Source organism: Phlebotomus papatasi, chromosome 2, assembly GCF_024763615.1.
Source record: "Phlebotomus papatasi isolate M1 chromosome 2, Ppap_2.1, whole genome shotgun sequence".
Classification (NCBI taxonomy): Eukaryota; Metazoa; Arthropoda; class Insecta; order Diptera; family Psychodidae; genus Phlebotomus; species Phlebotomus papatasi.
This window is the reverse complement of record NC_077223.1, coordinates 81504570-81527014: the sequence shown is the minus strand read 5'-3', so window position 1 is coordinate 81527014 and position 22445 is coordinate 81504570. Positions and strand designations below refer to the sequence as shown.

At 35.4% G+C, this 22445-nt stretch overlaps 2 protein-coding genes across 4 annotated transcripts; both read right to left on the bottom strand.

Annotated features, from left to right (window-relative positions):
• Positions 1-1523: 1523 nt before the first annotated feature.
• Positions 1524-6719, bottom strand: LOC129804645 (multidrug resistance protein homolog 65-like). 2 transcript variants are annotated; one of them, XM_055852143.1, is made up of 11 exons: positions 6398-6719; positions 6257-6321; positions 5658-5927; positions 5348-5593; positions 5119-5290; positions 4749-5063; positions 4129-4686; positions 3008-4062; positions 2656-2952; positions 2244-2601; positions 1524-2184 (listed from the first exon to the last, which is right to left on the bottom strand). In XM_055852143.1, coding segments are annotated over exons 2-11 (3831 nt in total). In that variant the 5' UTR covers positions 6259-6321; positions 6398-6719; the 3' UTR covers positions 1524-1626. The 2 variants fall into 2 exon arrangements, with proteins under 2 accessions (XP_055708118.1, XP_055708117.1); XM_055852142.1 differs by having other exon boundaries at positions 6257-6719.
• Positions 6720-10612: 3893 nt separating this feature from the next.
• LOC129804650 (transmembrane 9 superfamily member 3) lies at positions 10613-19945 on the bottom strand. Of its 2 annotated transcripts, XR_008752011.1 has the most exons (7): positions 19760-19945; positions 19310-19505; positions 14653-15313; positions 12553-12987; positions 11288-11518; positions 10978-11220; positions 10613-10851 (listed from the first exon to the last, which is right to left on the bottom strand). XR_008752011.1 is itself a non-coding variant. In XM_055852178.1 (6 exons), exons 1-6 carry the CDS (start codon positions 19829-19831, stop codon positions 11076-11078), a joined length of 1740 nt encoding a protein of 579 aa, XP_055708153.1. In that variant the 5' UTR covers positions 19832-19945; the 3' UTR covers positions 10613-11075. The 2 variants fall into 2 exon arrangements, 1 of the variants encoding a protein (XP_055708153.1); XM_055852178.1 differs by having other exon boundaries at positions 10613-11220.
• Between the last annotated feature and the right edge of the window lie 2500 nt (positions 19946-22445).

The window sequence follows — 22445 nt, the reverse complement described above, 5'->3', positions numbered from 1 at the left end:
TAGAGAATTCTTCAAGACTTCTATTAAGAAAAACTTGCTTCTAATTCTTAATTGGGGAATTTTTGAATCGGGGTAGGGGAAAGTGACCATGCTTGATACTGTAAAATGATGTCCAAGGTTTGTGATTATTTTCTGATTAACTCACAAACCGAAGCGATTCTTGCACTATGACAAAGAAATGTCTCACTTATTAGGTTCATAATTCCACCTCAAATAGTTCCTGGAAATCCTTAGATTTTCCTCAAGAAGAAAATGGAAATTCAGTGGCGATTTTTATACAAGTTGGGTCCGGGGCCTTCCTGTATAATAATTGATTCGACAATTCGGAGGCCCATTTTCACTGCAAAAAATTCACCGGATACAAAAAATTGCACATCAATATTTAGACGGAACTCTAATCTATCTGCTTAAATCGTTTATATGACTGGTTATTAGTTTTAAAATCACTTTTATGTAATTTTTCTAAGCCATGTTTTTATGACATTAGGGCGCTAGCGAAAACCATTTTTTCACTTTGAGTCCATGAAAATGTCATTCTGCAACCTTAAAATTCATTGGCTGATTGCAATATGTGTAATTATGGAATAATCACATCTAATGATATAGTTGCCTCATTAAAATTATCATTCATGGACCCTTCTTAGAATATAGGATGGACACAAGTAGAATTTATGAATTTGTTACCGCACCCACAAAAACAGTGTCCAACAATTAAAAATATTTTTACAAAAATATTAGTACTGATGAACCCTCTATGTGCCTATGATAGTAGTTTTCATGTACAGCGACATTAATTAAGAAATACTTATGAAATATCATGTATCGAAATTACAGTTTTGGGCCTATTTTTGATTTTTGCTTCCTGAAACTAGGAAAAAGAGCAAGGATCCTAATTTTTTTTAGGAAATGTGAGGCTTAGCACCAGCTATTGAAATATATTGTGATGAGTCATAACTCTTGATTAACATAGGAAAAAATAGGTATTATCAAGCTTGGATCGTATCAAGCATGATCACTTTCCCCTACCTTTGAAATTTAGCTTCTTCTCCTATAAAAGGAATTGAGGCTTATTATGATGTAATTTAGCTTCACAATTGGTTTCTCAAGCTAAATCATATCATGATAAAGTCCAATTCTACTTAAAAAGGAGAAAAATAACTAGTTTTTCCCAAGATCCACGCCCTTTCAAAATAGTTTTTGAGTTTAATTTACAATAGTCATAATTCATTTACCTGAATATTTTTAATTATTTTCTCAACTCAACAAATTGAAATTGTATTAAATAAAATCACATCTCCCACAAGATAAAACAAGTTTTCAATTGTCAAAAAAAACACAGAAAATCTTTTTGAACACGAATTTCGTAGTCGCTTCTCATATAATTAACCAGAGATCATATTAATGCAACTTTAGCACTTGATGGACATGTAGTGCAACATATTTTAAGGGTGCTATTGTCTTGAGCTCAACAAGTTTTGCCAAAAATAATGATAAACTGCGTGAAAAATTAAAACACCATCAAGTATCTTGTAATAAGTTTAATTTAATAACAAAAGACAGTGAGGAGAGGCTTTAGAGTGTCCAAGAGCATGCAATCTTGAATTCACTTCTCACCATGCGGTCCATCTAATTACTAATTGGTTGGGTGTTGTAGAGCAATGAGTAGAAACCACCGCGGGCCAAAAGTTCTTCGTGGGTGCCCTGTTCAGCGACCTTTCCCCCTCTAATAACACAGATTATGTCGGCGTTTTGAATAGTGGACAGACGGTGAGCAATTATTAGGCAAGTTCTTCCGGATTTTGCGAGTTCAAGAGCCTGTTGGACGATTTGTTCGCTTTCGGCATCCAAAGCTGATGTTGCTTCATCCAGGAGAAGGATTTTTGGATTGCGAACTAGGGCTCTGGCAATGGCAATTCTCTGTTTCTGACCACCAGATAGCTGGGTACCTTTGGTGCCTAAATTTGTGTCATAGCCCAGTGGGAGGGATGATATGAAGCTATGGATGTTTGCAGTTTTCGCTGCTTCCATAACTTCAGCCATGGAGACATCTCGGGAATTATCTCCGTAAGCAATGTTCTCGGCAATGGTCTTGTCAAAAAGGACGGGTTCTTGAGACACAATCCCGATCTTTCCACGTAAATCTGGGATACCAATCTCGCTGGAAATCTCGTCGGAGTTGAGGAACTGAAAAATAAACATACTTGAAATGATAATCTTTGTACGCTAAACTTGATAACTCTTACGATCCTTCCGTTGTCAGGATCATAGAAACGTTGAAGAAGTTGAACACAAGTGGACTTTCCGCATCCTGAAGGGCCAACAAGGGCCACAGTTTTCCCACTTAGAACCTTAAGATCTAAGCCTTGGAGAACAGGAACTTCGCTTCGAGTTGGGTAACTAAACTCAACGGCAGCATACGTGACGGTACTTTCGTATTCCTGCCTCTTGTTATCGTTGATGTCCTTTGGTGATTGAATAACAGGCATACGGTCGATGATTTGGAACAACCGATGAGCTGCCAAGAATGCAGCAGTAAGACTAGGGACAAAAGCCAGAGACTGCCCCAACATCATAGCAGCGTACAGCAAGGAATCCGATACCCTGAAAGAAATCTTTTGTTTACTATGCTTCCTTGTAAGAAGTACTAAGACTTACTTTATCAAATTCTGGTAAGCCAATCCCTCGTTTGCCACTAGCACTCCTCCGTAGTAGAGTGCTATGGCGTAGGCGAACATAGGGGCTGATTGACCGACGGAAAATACCGAACCTCTGAACATAAGCTTCCTCTTTACGGACTTCTCAACCTTCTGTATCTCCTTGGAATACCTCGAAACCATACTACCCTCTTGACGTAAACTCGCGACAGTTCTGATGTTCAATAGGGCTTCTGTAGCGATCTTCGTAGCTTCCTCTATGGCCTTCTTCTCTGCCATAAAGCTCGTTGTCATGAACCTGGATTACAAGTGAATATATAGTAAATACAAGGCTTGTAACTTGTTCAACTTACTTTGCTTCAAAAATGACCGAACCCAAAACTAGTGGGACGAAGCACATGCAAACCAAAGCAAGTTTCCAGGAGTATACCATGGCGACGCTAACACCTACAACAAGGGTAGTAATGGCCTGTATGATACCTCCAATTGGAGGTCCTACAGCTGACCTAACGTTGGCAGCATCACCCGAAAGACGTGCTGTAAGAGCTCCTACTGAATTTATATCTTGATCGAACCAGGCCATCTCCTGACGCATGATCGACTTGAATGCCCTTGAACGAAGCCTTGTGGTTAGGTTGACTCCTGTAGTATTGAACATAAAGTTCTGCAGGAAGCAACTAGTAGCTGTAATGATTCCAACTATTAAAAATGCAACGCATAAGATGTTTGTTTCTGCTTGAACTTCATCTGCATTCTCAATAGACAGGGCTCCGTAGATATCTCCAAGAAGGATAGCAAATGCCGTGTAGGACATTCCGATTAAACCCGCAGAGATAGCTCCCAAAAACAGATAACACCATTCAGATCGGGTCAATTTGAGGATCCTTACGAATATTCTGAAAGAGTTGATTTTCTCATCTCGGTCACCATTTGTGATAGCTTTGAGAGCGTTCTCTTCAAAGTGAACGTGATTGTCAAATTTCAATAGGTCACGCCCTTTGCTATCTCGTTTCTTCTTCTTCTCATCTGCTTCCTTCTCAACTGCAACATTGTCTACTTGGGCGTTTTGGAGAGAATCAGCCCTGACTAAGTTGTAGTATTTTCCCTGAAGCTTCATCAAGTCAAAATGGGTTCCATCTTCCAGGACAACCCCTCGATCCATTAGAACGATCCTGTCGGCTTTTCGAATGCTTGATAAGCGATGCGTTACTATAATTGTTGTGCGACCCTTGGATGCTCTTTCGAGGGTGTCTTGAACTAGTTTTTCAGTTTGGGAATCAAGGGCTGATGTTGCTTCATCAAGCAGAAGGATTTTAGGGTTCTGAATCAGGGCCCTAGCAATGGCTATCCTCTGCTTCTGACCACCGGACATCTGCGCACCGAGTTCTCCAACTTGTGTATCATATCCCTAAAGAAAATTGTGTTTATTAAAGTTTAAAATGTTGTCGTTGAAGGAATGGGAAGTGAATCTTACATCTGGCAAGCTGATTATGAAATCATGAACTCCAGATGACTTAGCTGCATTTTCAATCTCCTTCTGCGTTGCTTCAGGTTTTCCACAGCGGATGTTCTCCTTGACAGATGTGGCAAAGAGCACGGGTTCCTGTCCAACGACTGCGATGTTGGATCGAAGCCATGAAGTGTTCAAAAGCCGGATATCGTATCCATCAACACAGATCTTCCCTTCGTTCGGGTCGTAGAACCTTTGGAGTAGTTGTAATATTGTAGACTTCCCGCATCCTGAATGCCCTACTAAGGCAATTGTTTGTCCAGAAGAAACTCCGATATTTAGGTTCCGAAGTGTGGGAACATCTGGTCTGGAGGGGTAGTGGAAGCTCACACCTTTGAACTCAACGTCCCCTTTCATACCGGTATTGATGATCTTTCCATTTCCCGACATCGGATCAATTGCTGATTCCCGGTCGATGATCTTGAAGACACTATAGGCTGAAGCTCGAGCTGTGGCGAAAGCTTCAAGGAAGGGCCCTGCTTTGGCCATGTTCTCCGATCCGACCAAGATTCCGAAGAAAACCTTGAAGTGTACAGAACATGCTTGAAGGGGAGGAAGTTTCCTTAATTTTAAATGGTACTCACAATCATTAGGATTGCAGGGTTGTATTCTTTTACTTCCTTGTTTCTATCGTCTAGGATCAAAGTTATACCGTACCAGAAAGCTAGAGAGTTTATGCTGTAGGAGAACATCCTCAGCAATCCTTCTCCAAGCCCTGAAAACGCTCCTTTTCTCCTTCCTGCTTTTTGGGCGGGTTTCAGACGTTTGGCATATCGTTCTGCTTCCTTTTCTTCCCCACCGAATGCCACAACGGTTCGAATTGAGCTAAGGACTTCTTCTGCGACCGCTCCAGCATTGGAGTATGCATCCAGTTCTTTGGTTGTCAAGGCACTTTGGAACTGAGGGAAAGGTATAAGTTAGAGGAGAATGTTTCTGTGTTTGATGGAAACAAACCTTAAGGACGAAGAAATTGCAGACGATTAGTACTGGGAGGCAAGCTAGGATAACCAAGGACAGCTTCCATCCCAAAACCAGAGATACTATGATGCAAATTGTGAAGGTTAGCATCAACATGAGGAACATTCCGAGTTTTTCTGATATTCCATCTCGGATTTTGTCGATATCACTGAAAAAAAGGAAGGGTCTTAGGATCGTTTGTTGAAGGGTATTCGAGGAACCTTACTCTGTAAGTCGAGATGCGAAGTTGTTGTCGCTAGTGTTATCATACCATGCCATTTCTTGCCTCACCATCGCCTGGAAAAACTTCACCCTGATCCTTGTGATTTGCCTCAAGGCAGTGTAATTGAAGATATCTACGAAAAGGACACTTGCGACGAACTGAACTGCCGCCATGATACTCAACCAAATAAGATAGGATTCCGAATCATTGATGATTTCTACTCTAGACTCCTCCCAACTGGCATTGTTTCTAAGGAAATACATTCATTGAGACTGAGGTGTTCTTAAGGGTAGAGTTTGAAAAGGATCCTTACAGGACTTTCCCTCCACCGAAGACCCATAGTAAAAAGGTTTCTGAACTGTTGCCCACTGAGAATTTCCTCTCGATGAGGATAGTGGAAAACTCTCCAAAGATGACGATGATCATTGGCATTGTGGCTGCACTGATTGCAGCGAGGATCGTGGCAAGGAAGATGAGGAGGAGTTCCCATTTTGTGGCAAAGCGAAAAAGGCGAAAGTAACTTACGCGATTACCATTGGTTTCTACTCCCATGGTCGGAGTATCTTCGTTCCTGACCACAGTCCTAAATCAACTCAAGAGATCAGTGATTGAGGGGGATTCCTAAATTTTTCTAGATACACTCGAGAAGCTTGAGAAATTCTCATGGCAAAATTGATGCAAGAAGCAGTGCATAAAGCTAGAATTCGGAAGTCACTGCAGAGAGTCTCAAGAGGCCACAATCAGTGATTGGGGCTATAAACCAAATCGAGTGCGTACGAAGATTGGTGCTGTGCGATGTCATGCAGGTCAATTGGGCGACAGAGTTCAATAGATTCAAGGCCAATTAGGCAGATGACCATCAGAGGAAGTGTGCAAATTAATTAAAATGCATGTACACGATCACTATCTTACATTTTTCACGCACGCACTATGATCTCAATGTGCAACACTGAACTGTGATTCCGTTTACAAATTATCTGTAAGTTCACAAGATATTTTATTCTATGGAAATTCCCACTGATTTTAGAGTAAAAAAAAATTATATAGACCCACTTTTAAAGAGTTTTTCCAGCGGGATGTTAACTCACTGGGACACAGACACCAACTGACCAAGATCTTCAGTAGATCAGTTCTCCAGCACCCAATTGATTGAAATTGATTCTTGTCACTTGTACTATTTTAAAATATTCGGACATACATTTATAAAATATCAGCATGGTTGTCCATCGAACTTTATCACAAAACTAAACTTTTAGGAAGAATAAAATATTGCGGAAAATAGTGTTTGAGGGAGATCTGAGAGAGCGACTTTAATAGTGGGGATTTTAAATTATTTATTCAAAGGTCTTGAATACATAATTGATGAATTAGTAATGAATTTTAATCCTTGTATATTCCAGATTCTAAACGCTTTTCATAAACGTGAGAAGATTTTTCTTCAAGCTTACACTTCTTCATTTTCCGATGTGAGAAATTTGCTCATTGTAATGTGAAAATTTTCTCTCTGTAACTGAAGATTTTTCTCTATATATTCTGCACTTATTCAGCAAACGTTTTATTATCACTGTTATAGCACTTTGTTTCCATTTTATAATCTTAGAATAAATCTTTACACATTATTTATTGGAAATTAAAAATGAAATAAATAGGATTAATTGGTTAAACGTTTAAATGTATAAAAGTTAGAATAATGAAATTCATAATTTTATTCTATTTTCTATTTTTTTTTTGCTCGAACTCTATAGTGATGGCAATAAGTAACAGTTCCTCGTTCCTCTACTTTTTACCCTTCAAAATGTCTATGCTACCTAATTTTCCCGCCCCTCCTTCAAGATGATATCTCCGAGATAGAATTCCGAGATAGAAGATTTTCATTTCGTGAGAGAAGTCGATTCTCCTTGTGGAATTGACTAGCTTCTGGTTTCTGAACCTCATGTAGGGGGAATCTTCATGAAGATTCGATTCCGATTTTCTAAATTTTCTTTAACCATTTCATTTAATTAAACTCTCCTCCTTCGCGAATCCAGTATTAGATGTAGAGGTCAAACACATTGTCACTCAACGCGGACTCCCTGTATATCTCGAAAGCGCATCGCGGATATTTTGTATATACACTAAAATGATCTTGAAATTTTGAATCATTCCTAATAACGTTTATCTGGGGTCAAAGGTTTGAGAACTCTACACTCAGTCCCGGGATTATGCACATTTTCGGGACCGAAAAAAACATGCAAAATGGCATTACGCATCGAGAAAATTTGCATACCTACAGGGGATTTTTTTTTGAATAATTCGGCCGTAGAACAATTTCGCGCGGAGTAAAAGTAGTCAAAACAAAAAAAAATCAACTATTTAAAAGAAATGCATTAACAAACAGTACTTTTTAGCTAAAGTTCTTCAAGAAATGGTTAGAATATTTACAAATTTTACCTTAAAGAAAAAGAATTATGACCAGCGCACAATAACTTTTGTTTGTAAACATATTTTCAAAATTTCCCATAAGAGTGAGCGAGATGACTAGACCTAGATCTCACTCACTCTCATAGAAATGTCAAAAACATGTTTACAAAACAAAAGTTATTGTGCGTTGGGCATTAAAGTTTTATTCTGAAAAAGATGCACTGTTTTTAAATTTCCCAAGTCGCAACATAGTATACATTCAGGCGTATTTCAAAAATGATTTCATAAATTGACTTCCAATGGTATGCAAACTTGTATGTGCATAATTCCGTCAGGTGCATAATCCCGAAGTGCATAATGCCGCGACTCAGTGTAGTTCCATGTGAAATGTTTTGAAATCTCGGATATATCTGATCTTATTTAACACTAAACCTACCAAGACCCGGTCAAATTGACCTGTTGGAAAACTGTTTTTTTTTCAATCAACACATATTTAAATGATACAATGCCACTAACAAACTTAATGAATATCTTAAATTATGAATGTAACATATTTTTCAGTGTTTCAATTTTAATTTTTGCCTCTTTTTCAAGAAAAATGTGTTGAGTATCCTACCCTATCGCGGTTTCTCTTTTGACGGAGTGCGCTAAGAAAAAACGACCAAAAATGATCGGTAGGTTTAGTGTTAAAGCAAAAATGTTCCGCTTATAAATGGTTTATTTCTTACTATCAAAATTGATTTAAATAAAATTACAGTACTACTCCGAGCTCGAGCACATGACCATGGGAAACTAATTTTGTGGTATAATAATGTACGTCGCGAGTTCAAGCATACTGCAAAGCTGAGACGATTTTTATTATTTTTACAGATGTTCTTTTTACAAAGTTTGGGCAAAAATTTACACATACTTCATCAGAAATTTGAATTTTATGGTAATTGTATTTGTAATTTCTGTACATTGAGCACTTAAATGTAGAAATATTGAAGTAGGGGAAAGCTCCCATGCTTGATACTGTAAAATGATGTCCAAGATTTGTGATTTTTTTCTGATTAACACACAAACCGAAGCGATTCTTCCACTATGTTAAAAATAATGTCTCACTTATTAGGTTCAAAATCCCACCTCAAATAGTGGAAGAAACCTTAGATTTTCCTCAAGAAGAAAATGGAAATTCAGTGGCGATTTTTATACAAGTTGGGTCCGGGGCCTTCCTGTATAAAAATTGAATCGACAATTCGGAGGCCCATTTTGACTATAAAAATTTCACCGGATACAAAAAATTGCACATCAATATTTAGACGGAACTCTAATCTATCTGCTTAAATCGTTTGTACGACTGATTACATTGTGCAACAAAATGAAAACTTTTTCCGTGTGATTTCAAATGACCCGTATTTTCGGATTCCTTGGTGTCTCCTGAGTGATAACTCCGAAGAAAGTTATGATCTATCACGTCTAGTTTCTGAGCTAGATTAAGATGAAAATCTTTAAGAAATTGGTTAGAAATATTTTATGAAATTTGTTTTTCTCTCAAAAATAGTACATCCTGGGATGTTGGCGTCAAAGGATGACTCAAGGATGTGTAGAGGAGGACTCAAGGAAAATTTTCCTGGAACAAACCATATCCCTATCTCCTCATTTTTCCTGAAGTATTTCAGATTTTCCTCAGAAATCCCTAAATATCCTTAAATCTATTAAAAGGATGCATAGGACGACTTGCATCGTTTACAAAAATATTCTCCTGAACATCACAGGATCATAAAACTTTCCATTATCCCCAGAAATTATGCATTTGAATTACTTTTGAACATGTGGACAACTCAAGAAATCCAGTTCTCTCGCCATCACCACTAAAAATCTTTAAGATATAAGAAGAAATATTTTATTAAACATATTTTATCCAAATAACAGTACATCGTAAGATGTTAGTATGGTGTTAATGTCAAAGGACATTCTGTGGAGGGGGACTCAAGGAAGATTTTCCTAGAAAAAAACTATATCCCTATTTCTTTTTCCCTTGTGATTTTCTAGTTTTTCCATTTAAATCGCTGAATATCCTTCAAATTCATGAAAAGGATTGCTTTTTACAGAATATTACACTCGCATATTTTTCTTATATTTAGGAAGTTTTCAAATTATATCTAAAGAATTTTCACTAAACAGTAACATTCTAGAAGAGCAAGGAGCAAATTTATGTAATTCTCTTCAGAAAAAATATGAACTTAATGTGTTGAATCTTCTGTCAAAGTTAAATCATCTGGAAATGGTTTTGAATTAGGACATTTACTATATTTCTTTCTTGAACAGGTCTCAGAGGACACTTTCTGATATATCACTTGACCTGGTTTTTCTGTCGGATCAGGACTGCCAGGTGATCCGCATTAGACGCCTATTTTTTAAACGTTTGAGGAGGATCAGGTGACACTTACCTTTCGATAACGCCTTATGAGTTTTTAAGCGCTGTGTTCGCCCTTCCACGGTGTATCAGCAGAATCCATTTTGTTTGAGACCAGATTGTGCTGAAAAGTTTAAAACAAAAGCGAAACCAAATCATTGTCGGACCCTGAATTCTTCTCCTCCTCCTCAGAGAATTCGCGCACTCTGCTAATGAATGAATCCAATATTCAAACGAGATCAAATTTTCGCACTGTCACGGAGCAAAATTGGAGGTGGCCACACTGGGTCAGAGATCACCGTCTCGCGCTACTTTGTGATTTCCATTGAGGCAAAAACGTCCCTGGACCCAAGAGAGATGCCAAAGTGCTTCATCTTTGCGTAGACCAGTCACAAATTTATTCTCTCTCAATTACAACAGTCTCTCCTACTTGAAAAAAATATTAAGTATTGAATGTGAACAATTCTTGCTCACTTGTCGTAATCAATAATTTTAATTATCTCTTCCTCAATTCTCTTACATACTTGCTATCAGTTACACAAAATAATTATTTATTTCAGTGTCGTTTGTTGGACCTGTGTGTTTGTTTTTTAATAATAAAATTTAAAAAAAAAGTAATTATAATAAACTGACACAAACCATCGAGGTAAATAAGAATTGTGAGTGACTTCAGCAGCATTTTCCCTTCTCACGAGCTCCCTTTGAGGGGCTGCGTAAAGAGTTGGTATTTTGGTAAAGAGAAAATTATTTAAAAAAAAAAAAAACTATCAAAAATCCTCCTCTGAAATTATTCCTCAAAATTGCAATATAAGAATACATTTAAAAAAATACTCACTTTCCATAATTATTTCTTCCTTTCATACTTTTTTCACTAGTTTTCTCTCACTCCTTCTCCTCCTAAATGGTTTTTCTTTCTTTTATTTTATTTTTTTTCTAATCTATTTTCACATTCGAATATATCTTTCGCACAAAAACATTTGTCCCAATATATCCAACTGTTCCACACATTATCCCAAGAGCCCCACTGAACAGAGCCATGTAGCCGAAGTAGAAAGTCGTCTGGAACAGGCCGTACATCCTGAAAATCACAAAAAAGAATCCTTCAGCAAAATTCTTAACAAAGTTTCTAGAAAAAATGTAATTACTTTGTCTTGAAGAAGAAATAATAGAAGGAATAAATGTAGACGTAGATGGACGTTGAAGCTGCCGAAAGGAAACTGGTCCATTGCCACCGGTAGTCCTCGGCATTTAGCAGGAAATAAGTGCATACAATTGTAACACAGACCGTGACTACCATTAGAATGAGGAATACCAGCAACATAAATCCATACACGTAGTAGATTTTGTATGCCCAGAAAGATGTAAAGATGAAGTACCTAAAGAGCACGGATACGATGTAACCATCAGTATTCAGCTTAAAAGATTTTAATTTCAAGATCCTGGATAATGTAGCTTTGCTGATTATCCAGGATAATTATTTACAATAGAAATAGTTAAAAATAGGTTTTTCAATTGAAAGAAGTTCTCAGGCTATCAAGAAATGATCGGTTGTTTGTTTGGATAATCTTGGATAAAATACGTAGTAAAATACTAAGATGAGGAGGTTTAAGTAAAAAAACAACAATAAACAAACAGAAAGATCTGAAATTTAATTAGACCATCAAAATTTTTATCTTTTAAAATCAGTTATTCAATTGGATAATCTTGGATAAAGTACATGGTGTTATTAAGATGAAGACAACGTGTTATTAAAAAAAAAAAGTTTAAACACATAGAAAGGTTTTTAGACAATTAAAATTGTAATATTTTAAGGTAAATTTATTAGCTGAATAATTTTGGACAAAGTACATAATAGATCTAATATTAAGCGATCTTTGCCTGTTATCAAGATTTTTTTTTTATCTCAATGGTTTTATTTTGCTTTTGTAGTTCTTGGATAAAATTTTCAATTGATTTGGATAATACTCTGAAGACATAAATTTGTTCTTTTTTTTAGTAAGCACTTGGATAATCTTGGATAAAGAACAGTGTTATTGAGATGAAGACCACGTGTTAAAAAAAAAGTTTAAAGACATAGAAAAAGATCTTTAATTATTCAATTAAAGTTGTAATATTTTAAGATAAATTTATTAGCTGGATAATCTTGGATAAAGTACATGGTAGATCTAATATTAAGCAGTCTGCCTGTTATCAAGATTTTTTCTCATTGATTTTATTTTGTTTTTGTAGATCTTGGATAAAATTTTCAATTGTTTTAGATAATGCTCTGAAAACACGAATTTGTTCTTTTTTTTTAGTAAACACATTATGGAACTTAGTATCCAAATTTTTTATCACATTTAACTCACGTCTGGATATAATAAGTAAATAAAATATTGTTGGATAAAAATGTATGATTTGTATTACTCACATTTCAATGAAGATGGACCCAAAAGGTAGGACTCCACCGAGAAGGATAATGACTAGTGGCTCCATAAACCACTTCTTCTCGGGAATGGGTCTCGGAACGGCATTCACGCGACACGGATAATCGGGTTGGCCGTCTAGATTGCGCCCCACAACGGTTCCAATCAGTGTCAGTGGCAGAATCACAAAGATGCAGATGCACGTGATGGCTAGCATTGTTCCGAAAGGAATGGCTCGTGAGGCGTGATAATAGATCGCGATGAAATTGATGAAAAATGCCGTTCCGCACACAAATACTGGCACGAGAAAGGCCGACAGAACCATCTGTTTTATCCACACTTTGCCTCCCAGGCGAGCATACAATGAACCACCAAAGTAGCCGTTGATGGGAGATGTAGCAGCGTAGACAAAGATTGCTGTAGACAGCATGGATCCTCGTCTATGTTTTTGTAAAAATATTGAAATAATCGTAAATTGATAATCATTGTAAAATTCAATTTCTGTCGAAAAATTCATTTTTGCTACGATATTCGTTGAAAATATTACGATAACCGTGTTACTCCCATAACACACGATAATAGTAGTAATAATGGTAGTAATTTGTTTCTCAGTGGAATATTACTACGATTATCTTTTTCTTATTTTAATTATTCATCAAAGACATTTCAACACATTTTTTATGTGACAACTAATTTCAAATGATAATGGTTGTAAAATCCCACATTCGTTGGAAAACTGCGTTGTTTTATGATAATCGTTGTAAATATTACTACGATATCGTGTTTCTGCATTACACATGATAATGGTTATATTTTTTCACAGTAAACGATTGCTGCAATAACCGTTGGAATGTTCGGAATTCAATTAAAAAATTCTAATTCATTTTTACTATTTCAAAATGATAATCGTTGTAAAATTTATCTTTCGTTACAAAATTGTGTTCTTTGCTATGATAATCGCTGAAGCGTTATTCCATTGCACACAATTATCGTAGTAAACTCTTTTTCAGTGAAATATTACTACGATTATCCACCGTTTTAATTTTAAGAATACAACTACAAAACGCCGAATCATTTTTTTCAGTGTGAACTAATTTTAAATGATAATCGTTGTAAAATTCAAATTTGTTTTGAAAAATGTGCTCTCTACTATGATAATCATTGGAAATGTTACTGTGATAATTGTGATACTTCCATTACATATGATAATCGTAGTAACTTGTTCTCAGTGGAATATCTACTTGCTATGCCAACAAATTTCTCATGGTAATCGTTGTAAAATTCAACTTTCGTCAGAAAAATGTGCTATTTTATTTGCTATGATTATCGTTGGAAATATTACAACGGTAGTCGTGGTATTAGGCATTACATGTGATAATCGTAGTAATTTGTTACTCAGTAGAATTCGACTACGATTATCATTACACTTTTGAGATTTATAATATAATAATAATAATAACAATAAGATAATAATAATAATTATTATTAGAAAGTTAGAAAGTTGTGCCTGTGATAATCGTAGTAGTATGTTTCAAAGTCGAAAATTACTGTGTTTACCGTTTTAATTTCAAATTGAATTTACATCAAAATCAAGTTGAGTTTTCTCTTGTTTTTTTCGCAATACATCGGCATGTCGTTAATTACACATGAAACTTTAATCTTTTTTACACTTCAACGCTTCAGCAAAAATTGTGACTGTGCAGAAAAAAATCCGTCTTGAGCATCTCCGCACCTGTCGAAGATACTTCAAAAAATGCCAAGATAGTCTTTTTTGGGTCAAACAACTCCATCGCTATTTGCTTTTGTTGACTTATGGTCGTGTGAAAGTGACTTGAAAACACCTTCATTTGATATTTCAACGTGTTAAATATTCCAAATAACGTGCTCTCTCATTGTGAAATGCGAGAAAATCACCAGAATTTGTTGGAAGTTACTTTTGGAATAAATGGCTACACGGAACATTACCCATTAGTACATGCATTTTGAGATTCTTGGGAGATACCTCGCAAATTTATCGTCTCCCCAATTGAACTAATCTCTCAGACGTTGCGCGTCAATTCAAAGGCGTCAAAACAGAACGGCAATGAGGAAGTCAAAGAACTTACTCTGTATAGAGTTCCCCAAGAATTGCGAAAATGATGACACAGAGAACGACTGAAGTGAGTTGATATCCGGCTCCGATGAGAGAAGAGAATAGAAGAGTATTGGATGGTGATCGGAAAACATCTCCATGAACCTGTTTCCATCCATATTCATCCCCTAAATCACGTTCCATGTCATCCATTTCCTCATCTTTGCTGTACCGCGCATAGTCCTTCCGCAGCGTTCGCATCAGGATCATCGATACCAATCCCACTAAGAAAATCACCATCATGAAGCTATTGAAGATGCTAAACCAATGGATCCGATGTTGGAAGAAATTCGGATCCAGATACTTGTCGAAGCGATCTTCAAACTTTACTGGACTTGGCTTCCATTTGACCTCGTACGTGAACTGGATTTTGCTCCCAACGGAAAGGACCTCCTTTCGCTCCGTACTCAGGTTCACGTCAACAATTCGCTTGCCATTGTAACCGATCTCGAAGCGTTTGTGCGCGAAAATGTAGTACTTACCCGTGGCCTCGTCTAGGCCGCCCACCTTGCCCCAAATGGGCAGTCCGTCAATGTACATTTGGTACCAGTAATCATTCTTTGTGGCATAAATGAAAGCCTTCAGCTTGTCTTCGGTGAGTTCAACCATGCAAACAGGGGAGTCTTGAACGTCATCTATTAAAAAATTTTACTAAGTATATGGACCGAAGAGGATTCTGCAGTCTTAAAGGATATTGGTTTTTTAGATGTTTCTGAACGAGTTTGAATCGGTAAAACGGTTAAGCGTTTAAGAACGTTTCAGGGAAGTCTTGAACCTTATGTATGTTAACCAAGGAAGTTTCCGCTATCTTTAAAGACCTTATTCCTTAGATGTTTAATTGTTTGCCTTATTAAATCATCTTGAACTAGTTCATTACGAATCGGTAAAGAGGTTACGTATTCTACGGTTTCAGGGAAGTCTTCAAGTTTAACATGAAACAGGGCAGTTTTCGTTGCACTATAATGAATCTCATCTCCTGAATGTTTGGATTTAATTGTCAAAAGGGATAGAGCTGTAATCGGTTGTCAATCGGTAGAGAAGAGAGGTAACATATTCTACGGTTCCAGGGGAATCTTCAACTTTAATAGAAACCTGGGCAGTTTTCGTTGTCTTAAAGGATCTCAGTTCCCGAAAGTTTGATTTAATTGGCAATGATTAGGAATCGCGTTTGAATCGGGCATCAATCGGTCAAGAGGTTACGTATTTTACGATTACAGGGACGTCTTCAAGTTAAACAAAATATAGGAACCAGTAGGGGAATTCTGTAATTTTCGTGGCATTGTCACGCGTGCGTTCGAAACCTGACAATGCCATTCGAGCTTTTTTTGTCATATCATATGAGTTCGAAAATGCAATTCATTGAATTTTTAATGAAATCCCTTTACTTGATGAAATTATGAAAATAAAGTACGTCTTGGTTGATTTGTTTAACAAAATTCATTGTCATTTGAATTGCCAGAAATCTCAAATATGTGACTTCTGACAATGCCACGTGAGCTGAAATGACAATGTCACAGCTGCAGAATCGCATTTTCGAAAAAGCTCTCCTAAGATTTGAACCCAATTTGTCATATGTCATTACCAGAGCGTTACAGAATTCCCCTCCAGGAAAAATTACACTGAGTTTGAATCGGTTGTGAACCGGCAAAGAATTTGCATCATGTTTGTGGTAATTTCTTTCTGGATTGCGGATGAGCTATTAATTAACACCAGCTTTAGGCACTATTTTAGCCCTCATCGGCAAGATTCGAATGGCAGACCCTAATTAAAGACTGTATCTTGTCTCTAGATTTAAACCTTTGATGTCTTACTTTCTTGGAAATGTTTTAGAAATGGGTAAGGAGAACATTTTGTATTCCAACATGCCCTTCAAAAATTTCTTTTGGAACTTATAAGAACCTGGGGTGACATGATAACTTATTTTCGACACTATCGACTGTCAATTTTGAAAAATTTGAACGATAGCTATACTTCATGTAACTAATATATGTAGATGTTTATCAACAGTCTGATTCTTTTAAGAATGTCGCAATAAGTGGCCCAACAATCTATAAATAGTCGACATACACTTAATTTAATAGATATAGATTTATCAATACTATCGATTCGAAAATGTCGAAAAGTTATCAATTTTGATGAGATAATCCAGCTGACATAAATTCATTGCTTCCTGGGAACGCTTCGGAAGCGACTCCGAGTACTTTTTGGAAGTGGCTAAGGATCAAAAGGCTTTGGATTCTAACCTAGGTGTCCTAATCTCACTAACTCAGTAACGGCAAACGGCTAATAAAAAAAATGAATGAATTGTTTCTGTTTATGGTAAAATGGAGTAATTTTTAGTCGTTTCTAAATTGGATTTTTGAGATTTTTTTCACTTCACACGGGAAAAGGAAAAAAGTAACCAAGAATTAGTACTCTTGAGTATAGGGCTTCTTCTCATTTCTAATCTTCTTTCTCTCTTTGCCCATCTGGAACAGTAAGAAAATCTCAAATTCTGAAATAGAAATGATTCCGAATTGCACTATTTTACCCAACTTCAGATTTCGTTCATTTTGTCCTGAAATTTTTTTTTTCTTTACTTTAGTCCCATATAAAAAAAAGTCGATAAGTTCTCCATTTAGACTTAGCAAGACCGACAATTAAATATCGAAGAAGGCAATCGGTACCAAATTCTAATCGGTAACGATTTTGGAGAAGGTTAAACTCTCGCATAAAGCTTAGGGTGGAATGATAACTTTTCGACACTATCGAATCGATAGTATCGATAAATCTATATCTGTTAGATTAAAAGTATGTCGACTTTTTGCGCATTGCCGAGCCATTCATTGTGACATTCTTAAAAGATTCTTAAAAAATTTATCTTCTGTTGATAAATACCTATATTAGTCACAGGAAGTACAGCAATCGTTTAAATATTTCAGAAACGACAGTCGATAGTATCGAAAATAAGTCATCATGTCACCCCTGGATTCTGATATTTATAAGTAAAGTCTTCTGTCTTCGTCCTTATTTACATTAATCCAAATAGGTAATAGGAAAATATTAGAAGAATTTCAAAATAATATCAACAGGTTTTAATCGGTAAAAGATCAATATAATTCCAGCAATTTTTCCCCATTTTTTTTGCATTTTTTACGAAAATCTGTTTTGTCATTCCTTAGTTTTGTTTTATTTTACATTCATTTGAATCAAACGAGTTCAGTAAGTCAAATGTTTTTCTTTATCTTAACCCAGTTCAAATCAGTTATGAGTCGAAAGGCAATTTTTACAGCCCAAATAGATTTAGGCTGAACCTCGAGAGTATTTAGTCTGTAAAATTTAGCAGTAAAGAATTATACGGGCTTCAGACCTAAGGCTTAGCCAAATGGCTTAACTGCTCTAATTTCTTATTAATCGTGATTTCTTGGGAAAATTTAACTTAGAATTGGATTATTAAAGATAAATAACCTATTAGGCTCTAAAAAGCAATTAAAGTGCACGGTATATAGGATTTTGAGACCTACGGGAACTGGGCTAAACCTCTAGTCTGAAGACCGTTTTAGATAAAGGAAATTTATGCAAAGGACTTCTAATTGATGATCTTGAGCCCTCAGTGTATGAAAGTTTGGATTCCTGATCAAAAATCTGAATGGCAAAATCCCGAAATTCAAAATTACGAACGCTAAAATCCCGAAATAACTTCAATCCGGAAAAGCCAAAACCCCGAATTGAATAAATCTCAAATGAGTCAAAATCCTGAAAAGCTGAAATTCCGAATTGGCCAAAACCATGAAAAGCCAAAATCTTAAAAAGGTAAAAATCCCGAATGAGTCAAAAATCTCAAAAGCTAAAATCCCGAAGTTTTAAAAGTGCTATAGTTATTTTCGCATTTACACTCGAAATTTTCTGTATTTTGGAAAATTGTTTCACATATTATCCTTTGAATAATTTCGTTCTTTTCGGGATTTTGGTGTTTTGAGATTTTGGCTTTTCGGGATTGTGACCCAATTGGGATTTTGTCTCTTCAGGATTGTGACCGGCACCGGATGGTTTAGTTTAAATCTTTACTGCCGAATTTTACAGGCTAAATATTTTCGAAGATCAGTCTGAGTCAATTTGGGCCCCAACTCACCCTAAGGGCCTCGACAGACCTGAGGATTAGCCGAGAGACGGCTTAGCGTAATTATATTCGAAACAATGATTAATCCACATTTCCATAATTTTCCACTAAGTCGTCTCTCGGCTTAAGTCGTAAGTGTGTCTAGGGCATAAGTTTCTAATTTTTGGAATTTTTATAAGGGTTATTCTTCCCATCCTTTTATCCCACTTGGATTAATAATTAAAAGCTTAATATGGTCATCCTCGTTATAGTAAACTAAACTAATTCAAATCGGTTATGAATCGGTAAAGGACCTGCACCTTCCCAGAATACTTATTCCGGGAAATATGAAGAAACATTGCCTTCCCTTTCTTAACTCCTATCATCGTGTTTTTCTACTTTCCGTCCCATAAGGATCTCTTAGGTCCAATAGGTTACCGATCCAGAACTAGTTCAAATCGGTTATGATTCGTAAAAAGGAAATAGGGAAGTGGGAAAAGCTTTGCGAAATGCTCGAACTCATGCGTGAGGCCATCCAAGGGAATAAACTTACCCTTGAAGTCGATGTCATATCCACTGAATTCCAGCTCCACGCCCTGAAGAGCTTCCGACAGGGTCTCATGGTAGTGTCCGATGCTCTGTTTGGTTCCAGCACAGAAGGGAAGGGAAAAGTAGGCATAAGTCTCCTGGCGATTCTGGTAGGGACCAACTGTGTTCATCCACAGGACCACTTCTTCGTGGTCTTCATACTGGAATAAGACAAAATTTCCGGTGAAATCTCCGGGAAACCTCCCAGCACTGAGTCATCCCTTGCAGCAGCACCAAAAGGTGCCGAAGCAGAAAAAGCATCACAACACCAAGCACATAGTACGCGATTTCTTAGAAAACTGATAACATTTGTGAAAAGTAAAGAGTAGACAATAAAAAAGTAGTGTCCGGAAGGGAGAAAAATGGAAAAACATAAAAAAGCATAAAGCAGAGATTGCCGACTGGAAATACTCACAGTATGTGAATGTTCATCACAAGACACAGCCACTATTGATAAGATAAACGCAACAATAGATGGATATTTCATTGTTGATGCTATTTATTGGACAATTAAATGCGGATTTACAGAGAAAAAGGCATTTTTTCTCAAGAAACACTTGGCTGAAAACACACGTCGACGACAGCCACTGTGACAATGGTGAATTTTTCGTGGGGAATATTTTGGTGGTAAATGTGACATGCTGTGAGTTTTCCCGCGCTTTTAATATAATGAAATGGTTTGAAAAGGAAATTAAATTTTCCGAATTTTCATCTTTTTCTAAGCTTTCTTCTGTGTATTAAATAAGTACATAGTAAATAAAAAAATTATTTCTTTACATTAATTATTTTTTATTAAATAGCTGAATTAGAAAAAAAAAATTTTCATATTAAACCCCCAAATGTATGCAAATTTATGTAAGTATATTCAAATTTATCCTTATCTCTTATAATAAGAGCTTTGAAGAAAACCTTTTATAAAAATAAAAGGAAATAGTTACAGAAACGAGAGTAGAGAAAGGATCACTTTTCTATAGATTCGTTAACACCGCTAACACAAATAAGGAAATAAATAAAAGCATAATAACTGAATATATTATATACCCATAAAACTTTAATTTACAAACTTACTCCTCAAGAGGAGCTTTCGTTACACATCGTCGAATTAAGTTAGAAAAAAATTGTAATTGATAAATGTGTTTATACAATAATTTTATGTAGTTTAACTGTTGGTCACTTCAAAAGCCAGTAAATTATTCTCTGCGAAGCTATTTCACTTTCCTTTAATCCTGTTGAAAAGAAAACAGACAGGAAACTGACAAGAAAATAGGAGCAATAATTGAAAGCGTCAGGAACAAAACTGAACCAGTGATTGAGGAAGGGAAAGGTGGGACAAGTGTCCCGGAAGAGTAACCAGGAATCTTTCGAATATGATAACATTTCCATTAAATTTGAAAATTTTACGGCTTTTGTGAACACTTGAATAAACGAGCCATTTGAGCCTTTTCGATAAATATTATTAATGAAACTTGTGACTTTTTAATTCGAAAATTTTGATGACGAAATATTTGATCACTAAACCCCTATGTATCAGCAATTTGATTCCAAAAGTTTGACAACGAAATATTTGATTTCAAAAGTTTCGTCACCAAATATTTGATTTCAAAAGTTTCGTGACCAAATATTTGATTTAAATAATTTGATAACCAAATATTTGATATTTGATTATAAAAGTTTGATTCCGAAATTTTGACAACGAAATATTTGATTTAAAAAGTTTGATAATCAAATATTTGATTATAAAAGATTGATTCCGTAAGTTTGACAACGAAATATGTCATTTCAAAAGTTTTATAACCAAATATTTGATTTTAAAAGTTTCATTCCAAAAGTTTGACAAGGAAATATTTGATTTCGAAAGTTTCGTCACCAAATATTTTATTTCAAAAGTTTCGTGACCAAATATTTGATTTAAATAATTTGATAACCAAATATTTGATATTTGATTATAAAAGTTTGATTGCGAAATTTTGACAACGAAATATTTGATTTAAAAAGTTTGATAATCAAATATTTGATTATAAAAGTTTGATTCCGAAAGTTTGACAACGAAATATTTCATTTCAAAAGTTTTATAACCAAATATTTGATTATAAAAGTGTGATTCCAAAAGTTTGACAACGAAATATTTTATTTCAAAAGTTTCGTCACCAAATATTTGATTTCAAAAGTTTCGTGACTAAATATTTGATTTAAATAATTTGACAACCAAATATTTGATTATAAAAGTTTGATTCCGAAAGTTTGATAATGAAATATTTGATTTCAAAAGTTTTATAACTATATATTTGATTATAAAAGTTTGATTCTAAAATTTTGACAACGAAATATTTGATTTCAAAAGTTTCGTCACCAAATATTTGATTTCAAAAGTTTGATAAACAAATATTTGGTTTAAAAAATGTGATAACCAAATATTTGATTATAAAAGTTTGATTCGGAAATTTTGACAACCAATTATTTGATTTTAAAAGTTTCATGACCAAATATTTGATTTAAAAAGTTTTATAAGGAAATATTTGATTCTAAAAGTTTGATTCAAAAAGATAGACGACCAAATATTTGATTTTAAAAGATTGATGACCAAATATTTGATTCTAAAACTTTGATTCCAGAAATTTGACGACAAATTAATCTGTTTGAAAACTTTGATAACCAAATATTTGATTATAAAAGATTGATTCCGAAAGTTTGATAACCAAATATTTGATTCCAAAAGTTTGATGAACAAGTATTTGATTTCAAAGAATTTAGTTAACAAAATATTTGATCACTCAATTTTTAAGTTTCAGAATTTTGATGACCAAATATTTGCTAACGAAACACTTGATACCAAAATTTTCATAAAAAAACATATGATCACTAAATTTTGATTTCCAAGATTTTGAAAACAAAATTTTAATGAATAAATATTTGCTCACTAATTTTTTTTCTGAAAGTTATGAGCAAATATTAAGGCCATTTACATCAGCACATTGGATTGAGATTGATTTGTCCAGAAACCTCAATTAAATGTGGTTGTGTAAATGGTCTAATTCAATCATTAAATTTATATCACTGGGTGTCATAGGTCGCGAACCCATGACACTTAGTTTAGTAGCTCA

Coding starts and splice junctions, on each gene's coding strand:
- LOC129804645 (XM_055852142.1), bottom strand. Junction 5,594..5,657: donor TTCGGTGGAGGGAAAGTCCT/GTAAGGATCCTT, acceptor GTATTTCCTTAG/AAACAATGCCAGTTGGGAGG. Junction 2,602..2,655: donor GCTTACCAGAATTTGATAAA/GTAAGTCTTAGT, acceptor GATTTCTTTCAG/GGTATCGGATTCCTTGCTGT.
- LOC129804650 (XM_055852178.1), bottom strand. CDS start 19,831: ATGAAATATCCATCTATTGTTGCGTTTATCTTATCAATAGTGGCTGTG. Junction 19,506..19,759: donor GTGATGAACATTCACATACT/GTGAGTATTTCC, acceptor GTCTTATTCCAG/TATGAAGACCACGAAGAAGT. Junction 11,519..12,552: donor GGGTCCATCTTCATTGAAAT/GTGAGTAATACA, acceptor CGTGCTCTTTAG/GTACTTCATCTTTACATCTT.